This window comes from Notothenia rossii (assembly GCF_949606895.1).
Source record: "Notothenia rossii genome assembly, chromosome: 10".
Lineage (NCBI taxonomy): Eukaryota > Metazoa > Chordata > Actinopteri > Perciformes > Nototheniidae > Notothenia > Notothenia rossii.
The window spans coordinates 25,832,842-25,859,411 of record NC_136908.1 but is presented as its reverse complement, the minus strand read 5'-3'; the positions used below and the strand labels follow the sequence as shown (position 1 = coordinate 25,859,411).

The 26,570-nt window shown below is 40.8% G+C and overlaps 1 protein-coding gene and 2 long non-coding RNA genes across 10 annotated transcripts in view; 2 read left to right on the top strand and 1 right to left on the bottom strand.

Moving 5' to 3' along the window:
• Positions 1 to 9,825, top strand: part of LOC307021941 (uncharacterized protein) — a 53,851-nt gene extending 44,026 nt beyond the window's left edge. For 5 of the 8 annotated variants that reach the window (XM_079654479.1, XM_079654478.1, XM_079654482.1 and 2 more), the window contains 6 exons: positions 259 to 458; positions 719 to 854; positions 1,307 to 1,754; positions 7,360 to 7,541; positions 7,676 to 7,848; positions 8,690 to 9,824. In XM_079654479.1, coding sequence (XP_079510605.1) covers positions 732 to 854; positions 1,307 to 1,754; positions 7,360 to 7,541; positions 7,676 to 7,848; positions 8,690 to 8,768 — 1,005 coding nt within the window. In that variant the 5' untranslated portion in view covers positions 259 to 458; positions 719 to 731 and the 3' untranslated portion in view covers positions 8,769 to 9,824. Of the gene's footprint in view, positions 1 to 258; positions 459 to 718; positions 855 to 1,306; positions 1,846 to 7,359; positions 7,542 to 7,675; positions 7,849 to 8,689 lie in introns of all 8 variants that reach the window. The other 3 variants (XR_013803273.1, XM_079654483.1, XM_079654480.1) reach the window with 3 other exon arrangements.
• A 2,697-nt stretch (positions 9,826 to 12,522) lies between these two features.
• Positions 12,523 to 20,000, top strand: LOC307022447. The gene is made up of 2 exons (XR_013803396.1): positions 12,523 to 12,662; positions 19,667 to 20,000. It is a non-coding gene; the product is annotated as an uncharacterized lncRNA (long non-coding RNA).
• LOC307022446 lies at positions 19,364 to 22,472 on the bottom strand. The gene is made up of 3 exons (XR_013803395.1): positions 22,317 to 22,472; positions 20,864 to 20,943; positions 19,364 to 20,309 (listed from the first exon to the last, which is right to left on the bottom strand). It is a non-coding gene; the product is annotated as an uncharacterized lncRNA (long non-coding RNA).
• Positions 22,473 to 26,570: the final 4,098 nt, after the last annotated feature.

Here is a 26,570-nt window from a genome sequence, read left to right as displayed (position 1 = left end):
GTTGTGTATTGATCAATATCTAAAGCATTACAGAGCAGGTGAGGACACATGGCTGACACACTTCTGTATTGTAAGTTAGGAAGATAATTAATGTATTACTTCCAGCTCTGTCTAGTTTTGTCTTTCAGTAGAAAGACAACACTTTATTTATGATATATCGCTTTGAGCACCAGGAAAAGCACTTTATAAATGTAATTAATCATTATTATTATTATCTTTTAATGAATATAAAATAAAATATCTGCTTTTGTTTTGTAGTGCCAAAACAGTTTATCATGAGACTTTTAACAAAGACATCATCCTTCTTCCGGGAACATCCAGCACTGCCGTCATAAAGCATCGGACAAAGCAACAGTTGCATGAACAAGGACATTTGAATTCCAGAAATCCTGGGACCACAGGACTGTCACTGATCAAATTAGGGATGCCTTTGGAGAAAAACTCTCAGCTGATGTGAGGTAAGCACTTTAATGTAATCATCCAGTCCCAGTCCAAACTGTGATATAGTGATTCTATTCAAATGAAAAAAGGACCTAACCTATTAAGCCAGTTATTCATACTAGTACATTTGATTTTGTGGCATCACTTACGTTCGTTCTCATTTATTTTTCTGACTGCCATCATCAAAGAGGAAATGGAAAACAGACTGTCAGAGGATCCGTTTCAATGTGTCTTGTGCATTTTTTAACCTTTTGTCATTTTACCCACTGCTTTTCAGCCTAGAGCTTCTGATGGCATGTGGCAACAGATTGATCAAGCCAAAACTGCGTGCTGGACAGGAACTGGATGCAAATCTCATACATAAAGTGTATAAATCGAAAGCCCTATACATCAGACCATCAAAGTCAATTTTGGTATGTGATATCACATTTGAATTAACCTGCAGAGCATTGTAAAAATAATAACCCATAATCGGTATATAAACATGCCTGAAGATTAAATGTTGTCAGTTACCTCTGACATTTGAAATGTATGTTCTTCTTGAACTTTAATTTCAGCTTTGTAGTCATGAAAATGTTTACTAGCTATGAGTTTATTTATTTTTGTACTTCAATAGACTAATGCAGAGTTAGAATGCCTGTTTTAAATGTTATATCCAAGCACAGAAATTGACTTAATTGGCAGCTGCCTAGTTGGACTAACAGAGCTAATAATAGAAGGGGATACTGGTACTCGTCGGGAGATGTCACTTTTAAAGCATGGACAGTAAAAGTAATTGTTAGCAATATAATCATTAATCCAAGATACTCTTCAGTGTACAGTTGAAATGTAATATATCTGAAAATTATCTTTATGTCTTTCCAAGGATGAGGTTACAGGCTATAGCAGTGAGGACATCAATTGTGCGGAAAACACTGGTTCAGCAAGGCAGCTGCGCTCCTCATTTAGACCAAGAGATAGACAATCAAATGCATCTTCAGACAGTTTCAACGGTCCAATGACTGCCTCCCCACCATACTGTACTTCTGCAGTTCAATCTTTTGTCTCATCACTTGGGTGTGGAGCGTCATTCACTCAAACTCCTGCCTTGACCTACCAAAGCAGTATCTCACCCTACCACAGCAGCACATCAGCGAGCAGTTATTCTACTCAACTGCCAGTATGCTCACTGGAAAGCTACCCTTCCAGCAGTCAGCCTTCTACATCATCATTTGGAGGAACAACTTCTGTTGATCCAGCTCCGGGATGCACTCCAGCAAGCCATTGTCCTGTGTTACCCTCTACCTCAACACACCACCAATCAGCAATCTATGGTAGCTACCTTACAATAATGTCTGCATTGTCTGACGAGTCTTCTGATGAGGAATTGAACCAGGCTATACTAGCAAGCCTGCAGAGTGAAAGGTTAGTACAAAAAAGATCTCGGAGGGCATGCAAAAACACTGGTCGGTGTACAAAAAGCACATGTCAACACTGTTTTTTAAAATTACTCACTGTCGGAGGGTAGACACAGTTCCGCACTGTAGGTTTAACCATGTGGTATTAAATAATGATAAATTACATCAAGATTTATGAAATAATTTATGACATTATGTGCGGATATTTGAATCCCCTGTGCGTTAGAGCTCTATTGTTGTCCAAAAACTATTAAAAACACAGTAAGTCACACCGCTCCACTGAGTGGCACATTCCTTCATCCCTGGTGAGAGCGACTACTTTAGTTTGTTTAGAAATGGCTCCTCAAGACTAATAACAGCAATAAGATTATTACTCTCAAGAGAGAGGTAACTTGAATGGCAGATGCCACTGAGTATTCTCAGGAACGCAGTTTAGTTTGCAAGCTTATGCTACATATCACCACCTATTGACTTTCTACTATACTAGTATACTTTGTACGTGACAATTATGTAATGAAGTTCAAAATTGTCAATGATCATGAACAACACACACACATAATGCCACTTGCTCAAAACTATCTTGCTAGTTCCAGGATGGCTACGGGATGTTTGGTGCCGGTGAGAGATATTTTGCAAGATCTTGCAAAAAAAAAAAATGAATCATCAGAAGAAATGCAAGTTCAACATCAACCAATCCACAGTCCTGGATGGAGCCATCAGGGGTTTTAAACGAGGGACATACGATCCATGTCACACTATTTCTGTGAGGCTTTCTGATGATATGGGAGTACCTGAAGAGGCTGTGGACTTGGGTGGACCAAGAAGAGAGTTTCTAAGACTTCTAATGGAAGCTTTTGCCCAAATCTCCGATGTTTGAGGGAGAAGAAGGCAAACTGAACTTGGCCTTTGACAGTTCAATCAGGAGAGACGTGATGTATGGAATACATGTTTATTATCGGGTCACATTATATAAATGAAACATAATGATGACAGTTTATAACAAGTGAATGAAATGGTGTTTGGCGATTAGGCCCAGGTTTTGTAGGATGTCATTCGGGAAGGGAAGAACCGTTTCCGATGAACCCCCCCGGGTCTAGACACTGGTGGTGGTGATAAGTGGTTAGGTCCGGTTGGAAGGGAGAAGGTTGAGCTTGGCCCTGAGTTGGAAGCAGGAGGCGAAGGGGTGGAGGAGGGTTGCGCGTTGACACCTGGAAGACAGCTGATGGAAAAGGGGAGAGCATATATAGAGGGATTAACAGGTGCGATGATTAGGCTTGTGAACGGAGGGAAGTGATAGGTTAGCTGAGGAGTGGCGCTCCCTATCATTTAGTGAAGGGAGCGAGTATTGCCATGACGCGCAATACAAGTGATAGGTCTTCCTGCCTGAACTTGCGCTGAGCTTCATTTAAATCAGGAGAGACGTGATGTATGGAATACATGTTTATTATCGGGTCACATTATATAAATGAAACATGATGACAGTTTATAACAAGTGAATGAAATGGTGTTTGGCGATTAGGCCCAGGTTTTGTAGGATGTCATTCGGGAAGGGAAGAACCGTTTCCGATGAAAGTGAAAGTATGAAGTACTGAACGTGATGAAATCTTACCTTGTGGGATGCAGTGGAAATCTATGGATGAAATGAGAGGTTAATACATGTGGGGATTTAGACGTACTGATGCCTCCTAGGCATCCTCCCTGGACGTACAGGGCTTCCTGGACGTACAGGGCATCCCGGACATATGGGGCGTCCCGGACATACGGGGCTTCCCGGACGTACGGGGCATCCCGGACGTACGGGGCGTCCTGGACATACAGGGCTTCCCGGACGTACGGGGCATCCTGGACGTACAGGGCATCCCGGACGTACGGGGCAACCTGACTTCGCAGGGACACATTTTATACAGACCCGAAGGTTACAACCTGGACGTACAGGGTTAGACATGCAAGGATAAACATGAGCCGCGGGGCGAATATACGTGCTGACATGCTAAGAACCACCACCAGTTATATGCATACGTACCAATTTGAAGGTTGGAGAGACCTTTGGATAGCCAGCACGGCACTGGGGTTCGGACGAATGTAGGATGAGAAGCGGTTGTTGTAGGGAAGAGGAACAATTACCTTGATTGCGGCAGGTTTGCTGCACCTATCCTGAACGAGCCCTGAAATGCTCTTAAGACACCACCACCAGTTATATGCATGTTTACCAGAGGTAAGCTGAAGAGATCTTGGATAGCCGGCACGAGCCGATGCCCGGCGAAGAGGGAGATGTAGAAAATGTAATGCGGCTGTTAGCTTGAGTACAATGATGCATGAATATCATACCCTGCTTAACATAAGCCATGTGAGCATGAAACCAAATATATGAGTGCAATATGAGCAGCATGAAATAATATTTGCATAGGTAAATGCTGAGACATGACCCATGATATAGGCAGGGCTCAACGCTAACTTTTAAAAGTGGTTGCCAGGCTGGCAACCAGGCATCCACTTTTGGTTGCCAACTGAAAATACGGTTGCCCTTTTTTTTTGATACCTTATATTTTAAATAATTAAGATGCTATACAGTTATACATCAACTTAATAATGAACATGTGACACAAGAATGTTCAAATGCTTTTCAATAAGTAATTAACGCACTTATTTGAACCTAAGTGGTAGTAAACTTGTCCACCCTCAATTGCTGGTATACAAAATACCAGTAGTGCTGCTGTTGTTCTGTCTTCATAGATCCCTCACAAATGAATTGAGCAAGTCACCAGTTTCTTGATCATCCGTTGTCTCCCTTTCAAATGTGGGTTTTCTTGACCTTGTGCTGACCCCCACCATAGACCCATTGGCCCTTCAGCATTGAAGTCTTGGATTGGCCAGACTAATACATTTCTAATGTGAAATAAATGAAAACCATTCATAGTTAAACATTTGATATTAATTATTGATGCTGTAAATTACCTTTAATATGTCTAACTATATTTAAAATGTGTTACCTTTTTATAGAAGTGATTATAATTTAATGCAACCATTTTCTATGGTAAAGTTTCGTTTTGCACTTTTATTTTGGTAGTAATAAGATCGGGACTCTTATTTTGAAGGAACTTTTACCGGAAGTGAATGGAAAACATTCCTCTTTGTTTTTCGTTCGGGTTTTACCTTACGCTCCATCAGTTGAATCACTTTGAACATTCATTGGAGAAGTTGAGGTGTTGGCTGAACTTTTTATCACACAGTCAAGCAACTTATTTTTGCTTCGCCATTTTGTTGTAAAACAAACACACGGCGCACCGCGCACGCGATTAAACGTGCATCGCTTTCTGGCTCCGTAATCACGCCAATGCACGTGCAATTTAAGTATCAGGTTCCGACTGGTCACAACAATGAAATATCACTCTTAAAAACGAATATGAACATTTGTCTATTTTGGGGTGCACGTTTTGCTGTCCTTATTTCTTATGTTAAAAACTGGTTGCCACTGATGGCAACCAAAGTCCAAGAAGTGGTTGACATTTTTCAAATGGTTGCCAATGGCAACCTGGCAACCGTTACTGTCGAGCCCTGGTATAGGACTAGCTTAATTAGCAGTTTAATTACGCCACGGTGAGACGTAGATGCTGATGTGCTGGTTGGGTGATTAGACTGTCTTCTATCCTCTTACATGAGCTTCTCTTTCTCCCTGAAAGAAACCCCCCAAAACCACGGATGGGCAGCATCCGTGGCTGTGTTGCAGCTTGAGACAGCGGTACTTACTGAGCATTGTGACGGGTAGTAGTTACCCGAACTGCATAACTCCATGCTGTAACGCGTTACACCCGTTACGTATTGCGCCGAGGCTTCGGAGCGTGTGTCGAGTAATCCCCGAATCTTTTTGTGAAGCATGTATCGAGGCTTGTATCGTTTCGGGCCAGTGACGTCATCGATGACGAACGAACCTCGCTGCCTGTCGATACCACGTGACTGCTTCGGGAAGCGATTCGGATCATTTGAACCGTTGAGCCACAACGCTCATAATACCCATGGATGTATAACAAGAACCATATTACCCCTCCTGTACCCGGGTCCGCTGGTGACACGATGGAATTAAAAGAGCTCAGACCCTCACTTACATAGAGGTCGGAAAATGTCATAAGTATAAATAGATACAAGCATAAATAAATGTAGGAATAAAACATGAATAAATAAATGAATAAATGCAGATAAGATATATCCAGTGTTTTTTGGGTAGATTCAGCGTGTGGGCTGTGGCTCGCTGGAAAGCAGCCGACCCACGACCGCAGGGTTTGCTTATAGAAGCTACAGCTAAATGAGATAATGCAGTTAATAAATGTATTCCTGATATGGTTTAGCCTTCTCAGGCTACAACGTGGTTAAGTTTATGAATAATATTAAGGAATACGAATCCCTCTTTGCAATGTTTACCAGCCTCCTATAGGCTTTTCAATCACAATCGTTCAACTGGAATGAAAACAATATTGTTAACATGAAAATAGGATTTTATGTCCGTTGTTTAGAGTTATTCTAAGGCTTTACTCATTGGGAACTCGGTATGAGATAGAGCACAACTGTTGAGATTTCCAATTTGCCTGTTTTACACGCTTTGACCAACAGGGGTTTATGTTCAAATGAAGCCCATGATGAAGCCTCATGAGATGAACCCTTCGCGAACCAATTGGCTGGAAAGCTTCAAAGCTTCATAAGGCTTCATCTCGCCATCACTACCTGCTTGCCACCTAAGACGCACTTAGAGACCAGTACTGCTACTGAGCCGGAAGGAGAAGTAGCTTCGATGAGATGTAGCTTGAGCCCTGCCTACCTGCAAGAGGGGTTGTGGTTGAAGCCGGAAGTGGGTGAAGCTTCGCAAGCGATGAGGGCCCGTTCCGCTTGAAGGCCGGAAGCGCCGCATTTGAGCGGCCCTGATGCCAGTGATGCCCTCTCGAGAGACTGAAGGCGTGTGTCAATTGTTTGCCTGAAGTAGCCCATTTCCATTAAGCCGGAGGAACTTCCGTGGAGCTCAGTATCCTTGTCTTTTTCTTCCGCATCCGGGTTTGCGGGGCGGCCGGCTAGAACCGCTAGCCAACTGGGGAACGCCCCCTGTAGCTTAATCCGCAAGACTGCGGAGCTGATGAATAAATACCCGGAGCTGGGACGAAGCCCTGCTGCTGATTGCGCGTTGACACCTGGAAGACAGCTGATGGAAAAGGGGAGAGCATATATAGAGGGATTAACAGGTGCGATGATTAGGCTTGTGAACGGAGGGAAGTGATAGGTTAGCTGAGGAGTGGCGCTCCCTATCATTTAGTGAAGGGAGCGAGTATTGCCATGACGCGCAATACAAGTGATAGGTCTTCCTGCCTGAACTTGCGCTGAGCTTCATTACTGGTATGTATTGATTGTAATCTCACATGATAAACTCCAGATAACCATTTATTACATGTATGTCACTGTTTTATATGATCTTACAGGCATTTTTCAAGTCTTTATACGCATGCATTGTCAAATATATAATAATTTTCATTTCTTCTAGCCATGAGAGAGGACCGGTACTTTATTGCAGGCAGGGCCATTGCAGTAAGCCTTGTACATGGCGGTTCTCCCGCAGACTTTCTATCCCCAACTCTCTTCTCTTGCCTTGTTGATGGCCCAGAATTGGCTGAGCCAGTGTTGGAAGATGTTGCGGATATTGACCTGCACGAAAAAATCAAGAGGGTAATTTATTTTCCTCAGTTTTAGACTATGTTGTGATGTAAGTGTGTCTGTTTCTACACTAGTGGCTAGTGCAGAGGGGAATATGTTGACATTTTGGCGCTTTCAAATGTTGTTTTTTTTGTATGTATTGGAAGTTCACCGAGGGTAAATCATTGGAAGATCTGCTAGCAACAACAGAACCACTTGAGGAGTATTTGGCCAATGCTGGCTGCCTGAGGCTGCTGCGGAGGTTGGAAGACAAGAATCTGCTTGTAGATTACATCCTGACGTTCCAAGTGATACACAGAGTGCGTGGTCCTTTTGAGAGGTACATTTTTATCCTCAGTTTTTTGCCTCTCCAATAAGGAATTGAAGATTGCATTGTGTTCAGGGTTTTCTGTCGGCCATTTCTGTTGAAGTGTATGCAATAATTTCCCGACTAAACCGCACCGTATATAAGCCACATGACAGTATTATGTTACATCATCGTGTCACATAGGCTAAAACTAAATGCCAGGTGGTTGTGGTGCGAGCGCTTCCAGCCATTTAAAAGTTGTTGTACAAAGTAGTTGTGGACTTGGGTTGTGTGTTAGAGCAAAAATACTTTAAACCCTCCCCGCACGCGTACATACAGACATGTATTTTTCTCCTGTTTGAACAGCATCTAAGCAAGTCATTTTTCCTTGCCATGACATTTAAAAAGGACTACATGTGAAGATGTAAAAACTTCTTTAGTTCAAACTTAAGTCGCCAATCAAAACACTTTAAAAAGCAAGTGTGACAGATTTACTCAGATTTCGGGATGGACTGAGAACTCTTGGTGTGCTGGACAAAATCCAAGCTCACCCGGAGAGTTTTCGCCCCCTTCTATGCTGGTCTCCTACAAACCTCACAGCTGACCTGCTTGACAGCCTCTTCACCATCCGCCTATCTACAGTTAGCAGCAATAGAAGGAGTGCTGAAGAAGTTGTTGTTCCTTTATGGAGAGACTACCTAACAGATGCAGAAGGTTAATGTATAATTGTTTAAAGCGTTTCTTGTATGAACTGAAATATCTACTCGCTTGTAATTAACAATGCACTGCATCTTGACATTGTATCATTTAAGTGCAGTGTTTTTTTTGTTTGTTTGTGTTCTTTCTAATTTCCGATGTATTGACTTTTCTCTAGATCAAGAGGGAACACAGAAGCTGAGGACAATTCTCGCCTTTGCCACTGGAGCCAATACTGTTCCACCAATTGGCTTTGATCCACCACCTTCAATTGAATTTCTTCACCGAAATTATGACTCAGGAACCACTTCTAAACTTCCCATTTCAAACACCTTCATCAACTGTTTGAAGTTGCCACTGCACAGCTCTTACATAGACTTCCAGGAAAATATGGACTTTGCACTGGGCAATACCCGGGGTTTCGGCATAGCTTAATTCATGGGCAGGCCTCCATCTCAGTATTCTGTTTAGAGGTTCCAACTCAAATAAATACATTTGAGTTAAAAAAAATCCCAAACAGTTATTGACACGTTTTTATTGTGGATATCATTCCACAGTGTTTTGCTGGAAAAATACCCATGTCTTAAAACATTAAGGTGCCAACATCTTTTAAAGTACAGTTCAGATTTTGAGAAAGTTCAATAAAGGCAAATTCAACTTTATTATTGAGTAAACTTCAATTGGCTTTGGAACTTGGCTCTGTATTTTTAGCCAGGATTAGGTTGCCAGTCATTTTGCAATCAGTTTTAAAAAGAAAAAGGTTTTATAAAGATGTACAATTGTTAGGTTACTGTTTAGGTTCATGGTTGCAGTTTTCTTCCAATTAATGGATCCTTGCTGTGTATAGGATGTTAAGACCTTTATGTGCATTAGTGAGCTCAAACCTCCATGTTTAACATTTCCAGCCATGTGTCTTACTTTAAATGTTCAAAGAAATTGTTACCAAAAGTAGTGAAACACGTGTGAATTGAAACCACATTTTATTAAAGCTTTTGGCTCTGGAGAACTTAATAAATTGACTGAAGTATTCATTATTTTAACATTTGATGTCCTTAGTCAAATACAATGATACAGCATCAGTGGAATGTGTGAGAAGTCAGTAGGAGTACAAGAAGCAACACAAAATCAGCACACCATAGAACAGAAGAGGACAAAAGCTGAACTTTTTTTCCCATTGCTCCACTGAAATAAACGCTTTTTCTTTTTAAGCAGTGTATGTTAAAACTGACAATATGTTTAAGTGTCTGTGACATAGATTGTCGGTGTGTTTTTCTTTGCTTTACACTACTAAAGGCAGTAAATATCCTGTGTGGACCTTTTCTATTGATGTGAATGTGCTCTTAAATAGGCCTATCTGTTGAGGGGGGTTTTGTTTCTTTTTGGTAAGCCATTTGGTTTTATGATTTTAGGTATGCCTCTCTTCAAGAAAATACACAAGGTTGCAAAACAAATATATACCATGATTCCCATCATCTTCAAATGGATCAAAAGTCTGTTCAAGTGTATCCATTGTTGGGTCACTGATGGTAAGGTTAATAGATGGAACAACAACAATATTGTTAGTCTGTAACTCTGGGAGTGGTCTGTTGTCATCAACACCAAAGCCATTAGGCTTGTTTGAGACGCGTTGCGGCTCGCCTCGAAAGTAGACGAGAATAGCCGATCGCAGCCAGGGGAGGTCTCAAAAAGCTCGCCTGAAGTCTGACAGCTCCGAGTCGGCTTCTTCTTCTTCGCCTTCTTCTTCTTCTTCTTCTCTCGGTTTTTTGGCGGATTGCAAACAACTTTAAGGTGCATACCGCCACCTCCGAAGTCGGCTTGACTCGGTTTGCATTTATAAAGAATGCACACATGTGTTTAATCGTTAATGTCAGATATCTACTAAGTCAGGGGTCTGCAACCTTTTTGACCAAAAGAGCCATTTTGCTCCTTTTTCCCCAACATTTTTTTGCCTGGATCCGCAAAACATATTTCATAGCTTGATAGCTAATAAAGTTGTATTTATTGTTATATCAGGCAAAAACTACAGTTTTTTTGCATTTATTAGGATATTTATTACATTATATAAAACTATTAACCTCTAATATGAAACAAAGAACTCCTATAAGGAGAATTAAAATTAAATAAACAGGCCTACTTTAAAATAAATTAAACACAGCACTTGGGGAGTCCTCTGCACATTTGAAGGAAAACAAATATAATTAAAATGGGCCCACTTTGAAATAAATAAAACATAGAGCTGCACCCTAAAAATAGTTAAAGGTAGGGTACAGGGATGTGCACAGACATTTGGAGGGGCTATTGCTCTAAACTGGAAAAAGGGCCTCCCCCCGAAAAAAAACAAGACCTTTTGAAAATTGTAACTTGTTTTTAAATGTAAAAGAAACCAAATGATTATTACTTCAACTAAATTGAACAGTCATTCACATCTCATAACAAAATAAGCTAAGGCGACGACTTGCATTCGGTGACTTGATTTTAAAAATGAAAACCAGGGACATTTTTTGTTTTGCGGTCCATATCTCATTAAAATATCTAATGTTAGTAACTATTCAAGACAAAATGGGGACAATCCTGTTTTAATGTAGTTTGACGTTTGTAACTGCTGTGCAGACATTCTGATAAAAATAGGGCCTCTAATTAGCTTAAATAAACTCACTAATTAATTAAAGCAGTTCAATACGCATTATTCTTATTCTTATCATTCTTTATGAGCGCAGTAACGGTAAGGTATCTAATTACTTATTTATTTAGTATTCTGTAACTTAATAACAGAGATGGTCAAACTAAGGTGGTAGAGATATGGTAGAAATCCTACAATGAAGCGGGACATTGAACTGTTCACCCGTGAGAGGCAGAGAGCAACCGGCCCCGTTGAGGGAGTTCACAGATGAAAAGATACAGAAAGACAGAAGCACAATAACAACAAGTAGGCTATATTTAGGTGTTTTTAGTAAATAGCCGACGGTATCAAGAGGAAGTGAAGTGGTTTGTCCCTTATACCCTAACTGCCATGATGAGACAACTCAAAATCAAGTTTCCAAAATCCAACACTGAGTTAACGCACCGGCAGATGACAGCGCTGACAAAGTGTGTTTCCCGCAGCGAAACGCTACAATACTAATTGTGGGCTTATCATGTTGATTCGGCCGTTGCCCGGGCAACATTAACCCGTACCATAGACTGTATGTATAATATGGCCCGTACCTGTGCATGTCCCTGGTAGGGTAGGTAAGAATTGAGAAACCAGCTCGAGTGCGCTAGAATTTGAAAATACACAACCGGAATCTTCCTTCAGACTTCCTTACAGAGCCCCTCCTCCGACACACACAAACGCGCATATGACCAATGAGGGCACGAGATAAGTTTGTGCACAGATGGAAGGCTGACAGGCAGGTAGGCCATCCAGTTATTTTAGCCGGGCAGGCTGAAATGATTGGTCGTGCTTTTTACAGTGCTACGGCTTCCAGAGATACATTTTTGTATGTATTTATTGTCAAAGCATTTAATATATTCATTGCTATCATTAAGAGCATTCCATGGAATATATCAAAAAGTGTTTTCTGAAATAAATTACATACCCCATCATGGGCGCGGGAAGGGGGGTGCTGAGGGCGCTGCAGCATCCCCTAGCGGCAGGCAGGGGGTGCGGAGCTCCCCTGTCTGAATTATTATTTGACGGTTATTGCTGCTCCCGCTGTGCATAATCTGTGTAATATGTAGCCAATAAATTCCACATTGTTGGTAAAATAATATTTTGGCCTGCCCCGAATGTTTTTTCTGTAGCCCCGGACAATTCTACCTCAATAATATAATACATTAACCGTGCTTTACGTGAACCTCATCAAGACACTGGAAAGGACGGCAGGACTGTAATGTCCCGTATTCAGTGAATGCAACAGAGGCAAGACACCAGACCAATCAGAGAGTTACATGGAAATAAAAGTGTGCTTGTGTCATTCAAACTCGCGGCTCTGTGTGTGCGGAAATAGCGCATTTAGTGTGTGTGAGAGGGGGAGAGAGAGAGGGACCGGTGCCAGCAGCAGGGACCGTATTGTTAGCATCTGGTTAGCTAGCTGCACTAACGGACATCCGGAGCTGTTTGTTCCACAACAAGCTGGAGGAGAGCTCTCCTCTCAGACTGAGAGGCTCAGGTGAGCTCAAGGACTCTCTGAGTGTTTAGATCAGTGGTTCTCAAACTTTTTCTGTCAGGCCCCCCCTTTGGAGAAAAAAAAAAGTCGGGCCCCCCCAACACAAATAGTCAGGCTCAGTGGCGGCGCCAGAAATTTATTTTGGGGGTGCTGTGGGGTAGCTTGACGTTTCATAGAGGGTGCTCAAACATTTAGGGTTTCCCATTAATGTACCGGGCGCTACAGTGGAATTTTCTACTGCAACATTCCCCACGCATATACACAGTGAGACAGTTACAATGAAGGCTCGATAATCAGCTCACGGCATAGGGTAAAGTGCTATTTTTATAGGTGGTGTGTGGACCTCACATAGGGGGGTCCGGGGGCAAGCTCCCCCGGGAAGATTTATTTTTAAATATTGAAGTTAAATGCATCAATCTGGAGCACTTTGAGAGCAAAATGAAGAGATCTATGGATACATCTCTCAACACCCATATGAAACAGAACTGTAAACAGATTTACTTTTTCTTTATGGATATTTTACAAATCACCCTTTTAAACGTTATTCTTGTTTTACTGCCATATAGTATTTCATACCTGTTTTTCATTTATTCTCTTATTTTTTTATGACTATAATGATCATATAAACGTGTGCCTCAGAAATAATTGTTTACATTAATCGTGAACAGACCGTTTGAGACCCACTGAGATAACTTAGACTAAAGTGAACTATCTAAACACTGAGAGTCCTTTAGCTCAGGGGTTCCCAACCCCCGGTCCGCGGACTGGTACCGGGCCGTGGAGGTGTTACTGCCGGGCCGCGAAATGGCTGTGAGTTTATCGTAATATTTGCAGAATTAGAAATATTTAAAAATATTTTATCATTGTTCATTTATGCACAGAGAAAGTTACCGGTGCGCCAATAGGAAGTGGAGCACACAGGAGACAACCGTTTAATCGCAGACTGTTATGTTTATGTGGGGAAGTGGCAGTGCATACATTATTTGAGATATATTTCGAACTCGGACTTCATTTTAAGGACATTGCGGCCAGGGGTGTAGAGCTATTTTTTTTATTTGTAAAACCTCCTTCACTTCATGAAATGGCTGCAGCATCAGGAGGCAGCCTCTGAGAAGTGCAGCACCAGCGTGTACACACAGCCTTCACTGTGTTCCCCACTGCAGGCTGCTACGTTTCACACACACACACACCGAACGGCCTGAATATTACCCCTATTACTCGTTGTATGAAGGAAATGTCCGGTCACAAAGGCACATGATGTGTGTGTGTATGTGCTCTGCTCAGCTCCGCTGTGTGTGTGTGTATGTTCGGTGTGTTTGTGTGTGTCCAACAACGGCATTTGTTTTCAAATTACCATGAACAGTAATTTACACACATCTGGCCAACTCCATAGGTATGTGGGTGTTCCCAAAATAAGTTTGTTTAATCTTAATCTCGATGTAGTTCTAAATGCTGTCGGAGTGCACCGGAACGAACGCCCCGGTATGACGTTATTATGGCTGGCAAACAAGCCTAGGGGTCTCCCTGACATTTCAGTTATATCAATATGTGTACAGTGGTCCTAATTTGTTTTGATTGTATCCTGGTTTTAAACGTTGTTAATATGTTTTGGATGCATATTGTTCTATTATTTGTTACATACAATGTAACAGCCTTATATTGCCATATTAGGCTATATTATATTATATATTATATTAATATTTGTAAAGCGGTCCTAATTTTTTGTTTTAATTGTATCCTGGTTTTAAACGTTATTAATATGTTTTGGATGCATATTAGTATTTCTTCAGGCTGTTAAAAACAATTAGCCTCTGTTGCCACCTGCTGGTGAGTAAATATTAAAATCAGCTAAAATTGACAACCGGTCCGCGAATTTTTTTTAATGTATCTGCCGGTCCTTGGCACAATAAAGGTTGGGAACCCCTGCTTTAGCTCACTGAGTCTCTCAGTCTGACAGGAGAGGACTCTCCTCCACTTTGTTGTTGAAAAAGCTCCTTATGTCCGTTAGCGTAGCTCGCTAGCACCAGAAGCTAACAACAACGATCCCCGGTACCAGTGCGCTCTCTCTCTCTCGCTCGCGCACACAAAATGGCTCGTTCCACACACACACAGAGCCGAACTTTAATGAAACACAGAGACCCAGACGTAATAGTACTGCATCATATTATTTTCGAATAAATAATTTTTCAATTTATGATTTTTTATTTTTTTATCTTTTACATTTTTACCATTTTTCCTCCTGGTCTCTCGCGCCCCCCCTGGTATGCCTTTGCGCCCCCCAGGGGGGGCGCGCCCCCCACTTTGAGAACCACTGGTTTAGATAGTTAACTTTAAGTTATCTCAGTGGGTCTCAAACGGTTTGGTCAAAAATTATTCAAAAGATTATTTCCGCGGCACACCTTCATATGATCATTATAGTTATAAAAAAAATAAGAGAATAAAGGAAAAACAGTTATGAAATACTATATGGCAGTAAAACAAGAATACAGTTTGAAAGGGGAGTGATTTGTAAAATATCCATAAAGAAAAATAACATCTGATTACAGTTGTGTTTCATCTCGTTGTTGAGAGATGTATCCATAGATCTCTTAATGTTGCTCTCAAAGTGCACCAGATTGATGCTTTTAACTTCAATATTTAAAAAAAATCTTCCCGGGGGAGCATCCCCCCGGACCCCCCTAGAGGAGGTGAGGTCCGCTCCCCACTCGTAAAAAATAGCACTTTACCCCTGCTGCCTATATGCCGTGAGAGCTTATCGAGCCTTCATTGTAACAGTCGCGGGTGTACTGTGTGTTTGCGTGTGGGGAGTTTTTTTGTGCGTGCTCTATAGTGCCCGTAATAGTGTTCACTGGAGTCCAGCACATCAGCACCCCCACTCAAAATACCTTCCCGCGCCTCTGTACCCCATTGAATTATGATTGAAGATCGTCAGCTGTCATCCTCTCCCGTGTTTTTCCCATAGACTGTAGCTGTGTCCCAATTCAGAGGCTGGATCCTCCTGAGGACCCAGCCTCCGAAATGAGACGGTCTACGGAGCATGTCCTTGTACGTCACCGGCAGTTACCCCTACATTTTGTCGCCCCCGTCACCTAGCAACCAGCTGCAGTCACAAGTGCCGGTAATAATTTCTGACACTAGGCAAAATATTTTCAAACTGTTTTCAAAACTGTTTTCAAAACTGTTCAATATGGAGTCAGATCTAGCTGTACTTATTTTGGTGTTATGTAATATGTTTAAATTATTTTCCCGAGGTCGCAACAGGCCCCCGTGAAGAGGGCTTCATTCTCCCCGCGCATCTGGATAAATTGCGCAGTCTGCTCCTTGCTCCCTATCAAAACAAAATTGTTGCAGTAAGATTTGTATAACAAAAGCAGTTAAATAAATAAATTAGCTTTATAATGAATCCCAACAATATGAAAACCAAACAGGGTTTAGAAATATTTTCACTTCATATTATTTTACATGTAATATAAAGAAGACATCTCCAATTGCCCGTATATTTAAATACACAAATTAAATAGGTTTACTTTTCTTTCATGTCGTTTACTATTTGGGTGAGTACATTTAAAAACGAATCCAGCTGAAACCGTTGTAGCCGTTGATGGGACGTTACAAGCCATATATTTTTTTTTTAAACTCATTCGTCACCGTCACCCGTTGCATCCTGGGATATGGTACACTGCGGAGTGTACATCAGATGTATCCTCTAAATCTGGGGAAAGAAGGCTGCATTTGCGGGCCGCATTCGGAGGAGTCTTGTCTTTTTTTTAAATTGGGACAGCCTTCGTTTGGCGGAAGTGACGTATGCGGTCTCCGAATGCATCCTCAGGAGGATGCGGCCGCTGAATTGGGACACAGCTTGTATATATAAATGGACGTAGGGTCCGTGACGTCACCCATAGGATTCTGCAGAGTTGCCGAGAAGCCCTTAGTAGGCGGAGTCGGCCACTAACGGCTCGGCAGTGACGTCAGAGTTCAACTGCTGCCACCAAGCTGAAAGTTCCAGAGCTAGCTGAAGCTACCAAGTTAAGCTAACATGTATGGGCTCAGAACAGTCTCATAATACACACATGCACACAGAAGGATTTAATGATCCGCAAAAGGATTCACACTTGTATTTCCGGATCCACACTTGTGTTTTTCAATGCACAAACAAATGTGTTCCGTTTCATATACATGTAAATAAAATCCAAATACAGAAAAAAGTTTTACAGATGTATTTTTGATCCACACATATTTGTTTTCCGTTTAAAACCTCTGAACCTGCAAACACAAACCGCTTTCTGTGCATGGATCGCTATGCATTCGTGTGTGGGTTTTTTGAGACTCCCCTGACGCTCACCCGATTCGTACTTTTAATTTTTTCTATCTATAGCCAATCAGATGTCTCCTCAATTCTAAGCCAATCACATGAGCGCGCCCCCACGAGGGTAGATTTCTTGCGTTCATGACATAGCGCTTCATGTACGTATTTTGCGCAGTCCGGAGCTGACAGGTCCATGGAGCCTGCCTGCAGGCGCTAATCTCAGGACACCTCCTCCACTCTCAGTACAGCGCCACTTTCCGAACAGGAAATGCACGCAAATACAAGCCTTTATATTATTAAGGTACAGCGCCACTTTCCGAACCATTGATGAATATAAATATAATATATGTGTTGAAGTATTATTTGAATTATTTGAAGGATTAAAGTAACGTGTTATGGCAGGAAAGTTCAATCTGGTATATTCATTTTAATGTCACCTTATATAGAATGTGTGTTAAACTTGTGATTTCTGCATTGAGTGACTTCTGCCTAGCAGATACCAAGAAGAGGCCCCCAGGGTCTCTCTGTTAATTATCAATAGTCCTTGCAATCAACAGGGGAATTCCCGGATACATTTTCAGATATAAGGCAGTTAAAGTCTTGTAGAATTAATGTTTATCTCCTACACATCCTGCAGGCCTTGAGACTTGGGTCACCCAGCAGTAAATGAGATAAAGGTCCTTTTGAGCTTATCAATAAAATGTATTCATTCCTAGTAAGCTGACTTTGGGGTGAAGGGAAGTTCAGGGAAGCCATTAAGCCACAAGAACAATTAACTTCTGTTAAAGATACATGATACGATGTTTGTGTGTTGAAGATGTTTAGGGGGAATGAGTATGTGTCCTGTCAAAGAGTCCTCTGTCATGATTCCAAATCATTGATTGGGGGATCTGCCTAAGGGCAGAGGGACAGAAACACACACACACGCACAGAAGCAACAGATGGAATCAACAAACTGACTTACTACCTGGGATCCCGCCCAGAAGGGAAACCGACCAATGGAACACTGCCAACTCACTGTCTAGCTCGCTCAGAAGGGAACTCTGTGTATAAATGTTGTGATCATTTTGAAGATCGGCGCTCTTGTTTTTGACTTGCCGTTCCTGAGACATGTCTCACACGGTGGTAGAACCTGAGCCTCTGCAGAGTGCTTCGTGATTCGGTGAAGTATTTGTATGTTTTGCCATTAAAGCAGATTATTGTTCAACCCTTATCCTGGCTGCTTTGAATTTTTTCCTTCTTTTGAGAACCCGCTCATATAGGAACGGCGCGGAGCAGAGATTCTGCCCCAACAGTGTGTACACAAAAACGGCAGGCAAAACCGTTTTAAATGTGTGTTACCTGTATGGCGAATACAGCTGCTTTATTTATGTCTGCATGAAGTTGTTGTGAGTGTGGAGGGAGCAGCTACAGGTTAGCTTAGCCTAATCGATCAGTGCACTACGAAGCCAGTGCCAGACAGTGAACTGTCAACGAGGGGGAATTATCGGCCGATATTCACTCTAAATAGCCTAGTCTGATCGGTGCTCTCTATAAAGGCCGATCAGGAGAGCTGGATCTGATCGATATGGACATAAACGCGAGTGAAGTATAACCGGACGCGAGAGAGAGATCAGATCAGCTGCTGAGTCTGACGGAGACATGCAGCTCTGCATGATCACCTGAAGCTCCGCCCTCTGTTTAGCGAGCTGATTGGACAGCGCAAAATGCGTATATGAAGTGTCATGAACGCAATAAATTCTACCCTCGTGGGGGCGCGCTCATGTGATTGGCTTAGACTGGAGGAGACATCTGATTGGCTATAGATGAGAGAAATTACAAGACAATTACAAGTACGAATCGGGTGAGCGTCAGGGAAGTCTCAAAAAACCCACACACGAATGCACAGCGATCCATGCACAGAAAATGGTTTGTGTTTGCAGGTTCAGGGGATTTAAATGGAAAACATGTGTCCAATATGTCTGGATCAAAAATACTTATGTAAAACCTTTTTCTGTGTTTGGATTTTATTTACATGTATATGAAACGGAACACATTTGCGTGTGCATTGAAAAACACAAGTGTGAATCCTTTTGCGGATCGTGAAATACAAGTGTGAATCCTTCTGTGTGCATGTGTGTATTATGATGAGACTGTTCTGAGCCCATAAACATGCTCCCCATCGGCACACTGCCGTGGTATTTTACGTTTCTAAGGTAAGCGGACATGAAACTATTCAGCAAAACTATAAATAATAATCTAAGTTATTGAGTTTTTAGCATAATACTTCAGAATCTTAAAAATGCAATTGTGCTAAATTCAACATTGGAATCAAGCAAATATTAATATGTTTGCATGACATTAGTTATTTATATTTTGATATCACTTAATTATACGTTTAATACATTTAAGTCAAGCTAAGGTACATGTGATGGTAGCTAGTTAGTGCTCTTACCCTGTGAAGCCTCCTCCAAACAGCATAATAACCAGACTGTATCATTACAACTAAGTACCAGTTCTAGATCCTTGACTTTAGACAAACAATTCAAAAGACAACATGTATTTAAAGACCAATCTTTATTTGAATGTGCCTCTTAACCTGATATATTAGTTATACAGTAATAGTATTGACAATCTAAAAAAACTGAGCAACTCAACAGTAAACTTTATGTTTCTTATTGTCTAAAGCATTTGTTATTTTCATTTTCCCCCTCATATTCAGTGTGGACGGATTGAGACAGCGTGGTGTCCAGAAAGTTGCAGAGACTTCAGGGAGAAACCTCCGTGTGATGGACGTCCTGTCTGTTGGTTTGGAGAGGACTGAGGTTCTTTCCTCTGCGAGGGGGACTGGGGGGACTGGGGGGAGGGACTGATGGAGGAGCCCATGCTGGGCAAAGCTGATACCAACTGCACAGGCCTAATCTGTCACTTTATTTGACTAAATGTGTTTACTTATACATTTAATAGGTTTACACCTTCTGTCCATATGTGCGTTTAATTTAAAACATTTGATTAACTTTTGGTTCACATTTCAATAAATTGTATTTGTATTTGCACTCCTTTTGTCCATTATTCTTACTGAAAATGTTAGATTACACATTCACATCTGACTGAAGATTGGACCTATTTATTTGTGATGTTGCAAACTCTGTGGTACAAGGCAAAAGTGATGTGAAGCTCATAAAGCGAGGCAAATAGAAATAATCATCTGATGGAGTTTAGATGTGGAAATAGATGCATTCGATCAGCTGACTGTTTTTACAATAAAAGTAGTGTGCTGGTCTTAAAATCTCATAGCATCAGCTTTTAATTTTCCTCATGGATGTTCTTCTTGAAAATGTCGTGTCTTTCAGGGATGTCCTTTCCTAACAAAAATTACAGGAAACATAAAACATATTATTGCAGAACAAGTGTGTTATTTATGAAAGCGGTGTGTTTGTGTGTTTAAGGGTTGTAGATATAATTATTTTGTCATTGTAATGTTTTTTTTTTATTTCAACAGTGAGCTACAAAGACAATCAGATTATGAATGAAAAGTATGAAGTTCATCAACATTGAAATATATGTTATTATCAAAATAATATTGAACTGTTATCAAAACGTAGTGCTACTGTAGAAGCTTGCTCTGTTGTCTCACTGAAAGAATAACTTTTACCACGTTTTTAACAGACAATATTGAGAGATAAATAGTAGCAGTTCTCACTATGTGTTAAATATCTTTGCCTTTAATACATTAAATTAGAAAGCTGACAAAATCATATTGCTTGTTAACATCTAAATGTAACTTTTTGCACAGAAAAACCCCTCAACTTCACTGGTGTGTAGGTGATCTAGTATTGTTTAATGGAATGTATATCAGTGTATTAAAGTCAATACTTTCTTGATTCTTTGTACAGTATGAAAAAAATAGTATTTGTACCTGTGCTGAAGTTCACTGCTGTGAGGAGTCCAGTTCTGTCTCTCACTCTCTGGTCCAGCCTGTCTGCATCACCTGGACACCTTAAACAAACAGATATATATGTAAAGTACCATGTGAACAAACAATATAACTGATTTTCTTCTGTTGAACATGTTGGATTGTGTATTGTCCGAGTGTAACAGGGACAGTTATGTCTCATTTGTATATAATATATTATGTAAATATGTCTATATAATTACACAAAATCTGTGTTTATTCTTGTTTCATCTTGTGTTAATACCTGACGCAGTAGGACTCACATCAGTATGTGGAACTATAATTTTAGCGTGTACCCCTACGTTCCTTATGTATGTGACACTGTTCCCCTTTTTTTCGCGGGGTTCATGCATCGTTCTCCCCTTTTGATACTGATCTCTGTGGGAGAGGTAGGCGGCTCTTCAGCCAGAAGCAATTTCCGTGTTTTAGTGTCGACTTTATGCACTTTAAGTTACTTTTTATTACTTATTTTTGTTGTAGTGTCTCACGGGTGTTCACAATGTATTTCTGTGTTGTTTAATTTGTATAGGGGCACGTTAAAGAGAGTACTGACTGGAGAAATGTTTTCTTTCTGTCGCTGTTTCGTCAGGTATGTTGTGTTACTTTTTACGTTATGCCCTTTTGATACTGATCTCTGTGGGAGAGGGGCACGTTAAAGAGAGTACTGACTGGAGAAATGTTTTCTTTCTGTCGCTGTTTCGTCAGGAGTGAAAATAAATGTACATCCTGAATGAAGCTACACGTCTGGGTCGTCGTCTTTCTACACAACACAACGCAGAGTCAGACACAGCCGGTTACACGAGTCAGGGTCCTTTTTATTTTACTGTTAATTTGGAAGTTGTGTTACCAATGCTTGCTGTTTATTTGATACCAATTTGGTAATGCAATTCATAAAAACAACAAGGTTTGGGTTTGTTCTTCAGATGACTCTGACGTTAACGTGTAAGCTCAATAATGAACTCCAGCTCAACCAACCATATTTTAATATCTAAGTAATCATCTTGAAATATGACATTAATAATTGTAATATACACACATCTTATTGTGCGGTTGATTTCACATACACTACTTCGACATTAGCTTGTCTACATACTTGAGCATAGCCAATTTAAATTAACCTTAGCGATGCATACAGTTCCTACCTAAATAATAATAATCTCTCTAAGTTACAAGGATGACCTTATTTTATCAACCTCAAACAGAAGCCGTTTGTTGTACAGTATTATCCCACTTAACACTTGTCTATTTCGTTTTAACCTTTATAAATATAGTCTATGATTTTAACTTGGAGGCTACTATTAGCATCGTTAGCACTGATGTAGCTACCACTCGCTTACACGCTAACCCAAGCCGTAACATTAATTACGTAGCTGATTAAAATCATTAACACATAAATAAGTACTCGAATTTCACTTACCGCAAAACCGCACTCATTCACCGTCTGTTTCAACCGCAGAGCGAGTCACAATAGTCCGATATATAAGCATGAAGAACAAACAAACACGGCCGGGGGCAAGTTGTGGTCCCTGGATGAGCTGAACAGGCAGAGTGCCTGTAGCTTCACGGAGCAGCTAGCAGAGAGACAAGAAGCTAACAGCAGCAGTCACTTCACAGAGCCGTCACTCAATGTGACCACGCCCTAATTTATGCAACAACTTTAAGACCTAATATAAATAAAAGGGTCGTGTTAGAAAACAATTCACTCACAGATCCATAATCATGAAGGTGGAATCTAACTATATTCATAATAATATTTATTGCATCCATGGGTAGAAACATGTTTTTTCTGCTGTAAAGTTGGGCATTTTAACATGGGGGTCTATGGAAATGGCTCCTTTCTGCAGTCATTCCCTATCGGCCAATATATGAACTGCAGTTTGTGCCACTTCCGTATTGGCGTCCCGGCTCTTCCACAGAGTTTGCCGCTTGGTTGTTCCTCCATACACAAAGACTGCAGCCCCTTTGACAATTTCTCTCTACATATCAAACATACCGGTAAACCAGCATCGTTTGCTGTGAAAACATATAACTCTGTCCACGCACAATTAAATCCTGTGTTCCTCCGGTACTTTTCTTTGATTTATCCATAGTTCGCTCATCGAGCCGGGGGTCAGTTTATTCTCCTGCAAGAATAGGCGCTAGCGCAGGACCGTAGCAGGATGTGACGCATATTTTAGTTGAACTAATTAAAACCGTTTTGTTTTTTATTTATTTGTGTCACAGTATCACCTCAAAATACAAGATACGAAACATTTTCAACCATCCAACCAAATATAAATAGTCCTACAAATACATATTTCCTTCTTATTTTTGTCTAAGCTCAAGGGAGCCAGAGCAGAGGGCTTAAAGGGCCGCATGCGTCTCGAGGGCCGCGGGTTGCCGAACCCTGAAATACATTTGTTCCTGCTCAAGATTAGATTCAACTTTATTGTTATTGCACATATTACAGGTACTGAGACAACGAGATGCAGTTTAGCTTCCAACCAGGAGTGCAACAAGCAGTAAATTGAAAAGTAATGTACACAATCTACAGAATAAAATATAGAATGAATTGAATGATGAATAAACAGTAAGGGGTATGAATATACACAGCAGCCTGTGAGCAGAATGAACAGTGTGTATGAATATGCTAAGATATATAAAGTATTAAAACCGTAAGCAGTGCAAGTATAGTATAACATATATAGATATTAATTTCATGGTGATAAACATTGTGGAACAATTATGAAAAATGTGACTGGAAGGGGCCACGTAAAACTGACACAAACAACAACAAACCTTTGCCGAGCCAATTGGAGAGTTTCATCACCAGCACGGGGTAAAACCCACCAATGAGCGCTCAGCTCGAGATACCAGCGAGTCGTTTCCCATCAAGCATTTCGGTTCCTTGCTCTCAGGGCTGCAGGCGTCTTTGTCCTGCGAGATTTCAACCTCTCATGTAGGCGAGCCTCCAGAGCAAGTCGGACAAAATGACTAACCATCAGCAACGCACTAGCAAGACGTTGATCGAAATTGCGCAGGTCTCGCTTGTCTCAAACTAGCCTAGTGTCTATATCATAAATACCATTCATACTTGGGTTATACGTTCCTGCATTTTTTGACTATGCCTCTTTGCCACAGCTGAAGAGGAGTTTGCCCCCGTTCTGTTGAAAGACCATGGTTATTCCACTGGTTCTGAAACTCAGTGACAGCCCTTTGAACCCGTGGCAAATAAATATAGTGAAGACAAAATATATGGAGCTCATTAAGTGAATCTAATACACCGTGATCCTCCATAAAGTTGAAAAGATTAACAAAATGAAATGAGACTACTCGATTTACCTCTGCCCATAATCTCTCAATTCTTTGGTTGTGCACGGACCTGCCAGCAATTACACTATGTCTGTTTAATCCTCTTCTGTAAAGCATGAAACGGGCAACACCTGTGTTTTCCAGTCCATGATCATATCTCACCCTGGACGGTAGTCCAAAGTTCTGAACACCGTCAATGAATAGTGACAACACACTAGGCTCTGTTGTTGTCAAGACAACCAAGGTATATGATGGTTCGACTGAAACCATCAACACAGCCGTGGAACACCATTCTCCGTCTCACAAGCTTGTGGTTTCCATCTATGTGCCTAAAAGAAATTAAAATCAGAGTAAATCATGAGTGGGAAAACTATAACAAGGCCAAGGTTAGATATGCATAAATAATTTAAAACTAACAGAAACAATTCTTAATAATGACCTCTTGTGCTTTTGATGCTTAGTCCATTTTGCTGTACATTCAAAGCTGTGAATGCAGGACTTATACTTGCAATCAAGGGTTTACTTTTTACATTTACTTTCACTCAAATGAAGGATATAAGTACTTAAGGATTGTAAGAAACTGACAACTGAGTTTGTGCTACTTGATTCAACCGAAGTTGTTCGATTGGGAATTTACTTACCATAATTGATTGGGGGTTGGAACACTGTAAATTCGTTGACGTATTGCATGGCATCTTCTGAACGACCGTCCAATGGGGTCAACTTCTTGCAGATTCTGTCTAACACGCCACCTTTGAATGCGCAACCCACGTGACCTCAAGCTCCCATGCACATATCGTTCACCGGCATTTTTGGTGCGCTGAAGAATTTCACCAACAACTCTGTTGAAGTTGTCATTGGATAGTGTTGCATATGTCAGTGGCTGAACGCCAACCTGCTGTCTATGCCTGTAGAGAGTCCGACAGCTTACCCCTAAGCATGTTGCAATGCTTTGCCAGTTCAATCCAAGGGATACCAAATGAGATATTTGCTCTCCTGAAATGCTGTATCGAGGTCTGCCTTGATGTCTAGTCATGACAGGTGGAGGCAACAGTGCTAAACTATTCTCAGACCTGGTTCTTTGTCTGGTTTCATAAGCTGTCAGCAAAAAATGAAGACAACCATGCAAGGACTCGAATGTATTGAATACCTCTCTTGAATCTTCAGCAAATCTTGAGACTGACAGAAATCCAGATAAGGTTTCAATGTGGTCACGAAGTTCTCCATACATCCTCTCATGAACAAAATAATCTGTGTACCTTCTCTTTGTATTCGTTCAATACATTCCAAGACATTATTAAAATAATGTCTAATTTGATTTTCATTGCTACTTACTCCCAAAGTGAAAAACTGTACTTGCAAAGAAAACAGGATGATATTTATGATATTTCCTGGTTTGAGAGTGACTTCCTTCTTAAGGCGGGACTTCCTGTGTCAGTAGGTAATGGATACCAAAACGGATGAGACCAAATACATGCGAGTGTCAAGTATGTGTGTAAGTGACAATGTATGTATTTGAGAATGTGATATATGTTTATACATGTGAGAATAGAAATATATATATATATATATATATATGTAAAAGTTAGAACTTTTTTATGTGAGAGTGATATATGTGTGGAGGACGTGTATGGAGGTTATTCCATATCTTTATTCAAGAGCGTGGTCTTTACATTTGAGAGCATAATTTATTGATTTCAAGTTCAGATGTATTTATTTCCCTCAAACCCTGTCCTCAAATAGTCATGGATGTATAATAAGAACTGGATACAGCGTGGGAGGCGGGGCCTCATTCATTCCTATGAGAGTTGCTCATAGAGAACCGCAGTGACGTGTCCAAAAACCCGAAAGTAAGTTAGCATTTTTAGCACTTCCGGTTCCTTCGTCAAAAAGCAATGCATTTTTTCCATAGGGTTTTGGAAAATAGCTCGAAATAAGGTCTGTGGTTGACACAAATTTAAGAGATAAATCACGTTTTGTTCTACGACATTAAATACATCAGCAGTGACCCCACTGGTGATTTTTGAAGAGTTTACGAGTCTGAAAAACGATGGTTGTTACCGAGTGGCTGAATATGACTACAGAAATTCTCGAGGCCGTTGTACGTCATTACGCCTAACACGTTAACAGTCCCGCTAAGTTTGTTTCCCCCTGTGTTCTGCTTGAAAGCAAGTACATGCCTATCTTTAGTATCTGTATATCTATATCTGACCATTAGAATCTGTATTTTTGAAATTGTCGTTTTTAACACCGTAGTTTTATAAATTATAGAATAATTCATTACCAGTGTTTTCCAATTTTACTCGGCAGTTCGTTTCGTTAGCAAACGTTAGCTAAAGCTAGCGCTACTAGTTATCTACGCAATGGTTTGTTGCTTTGC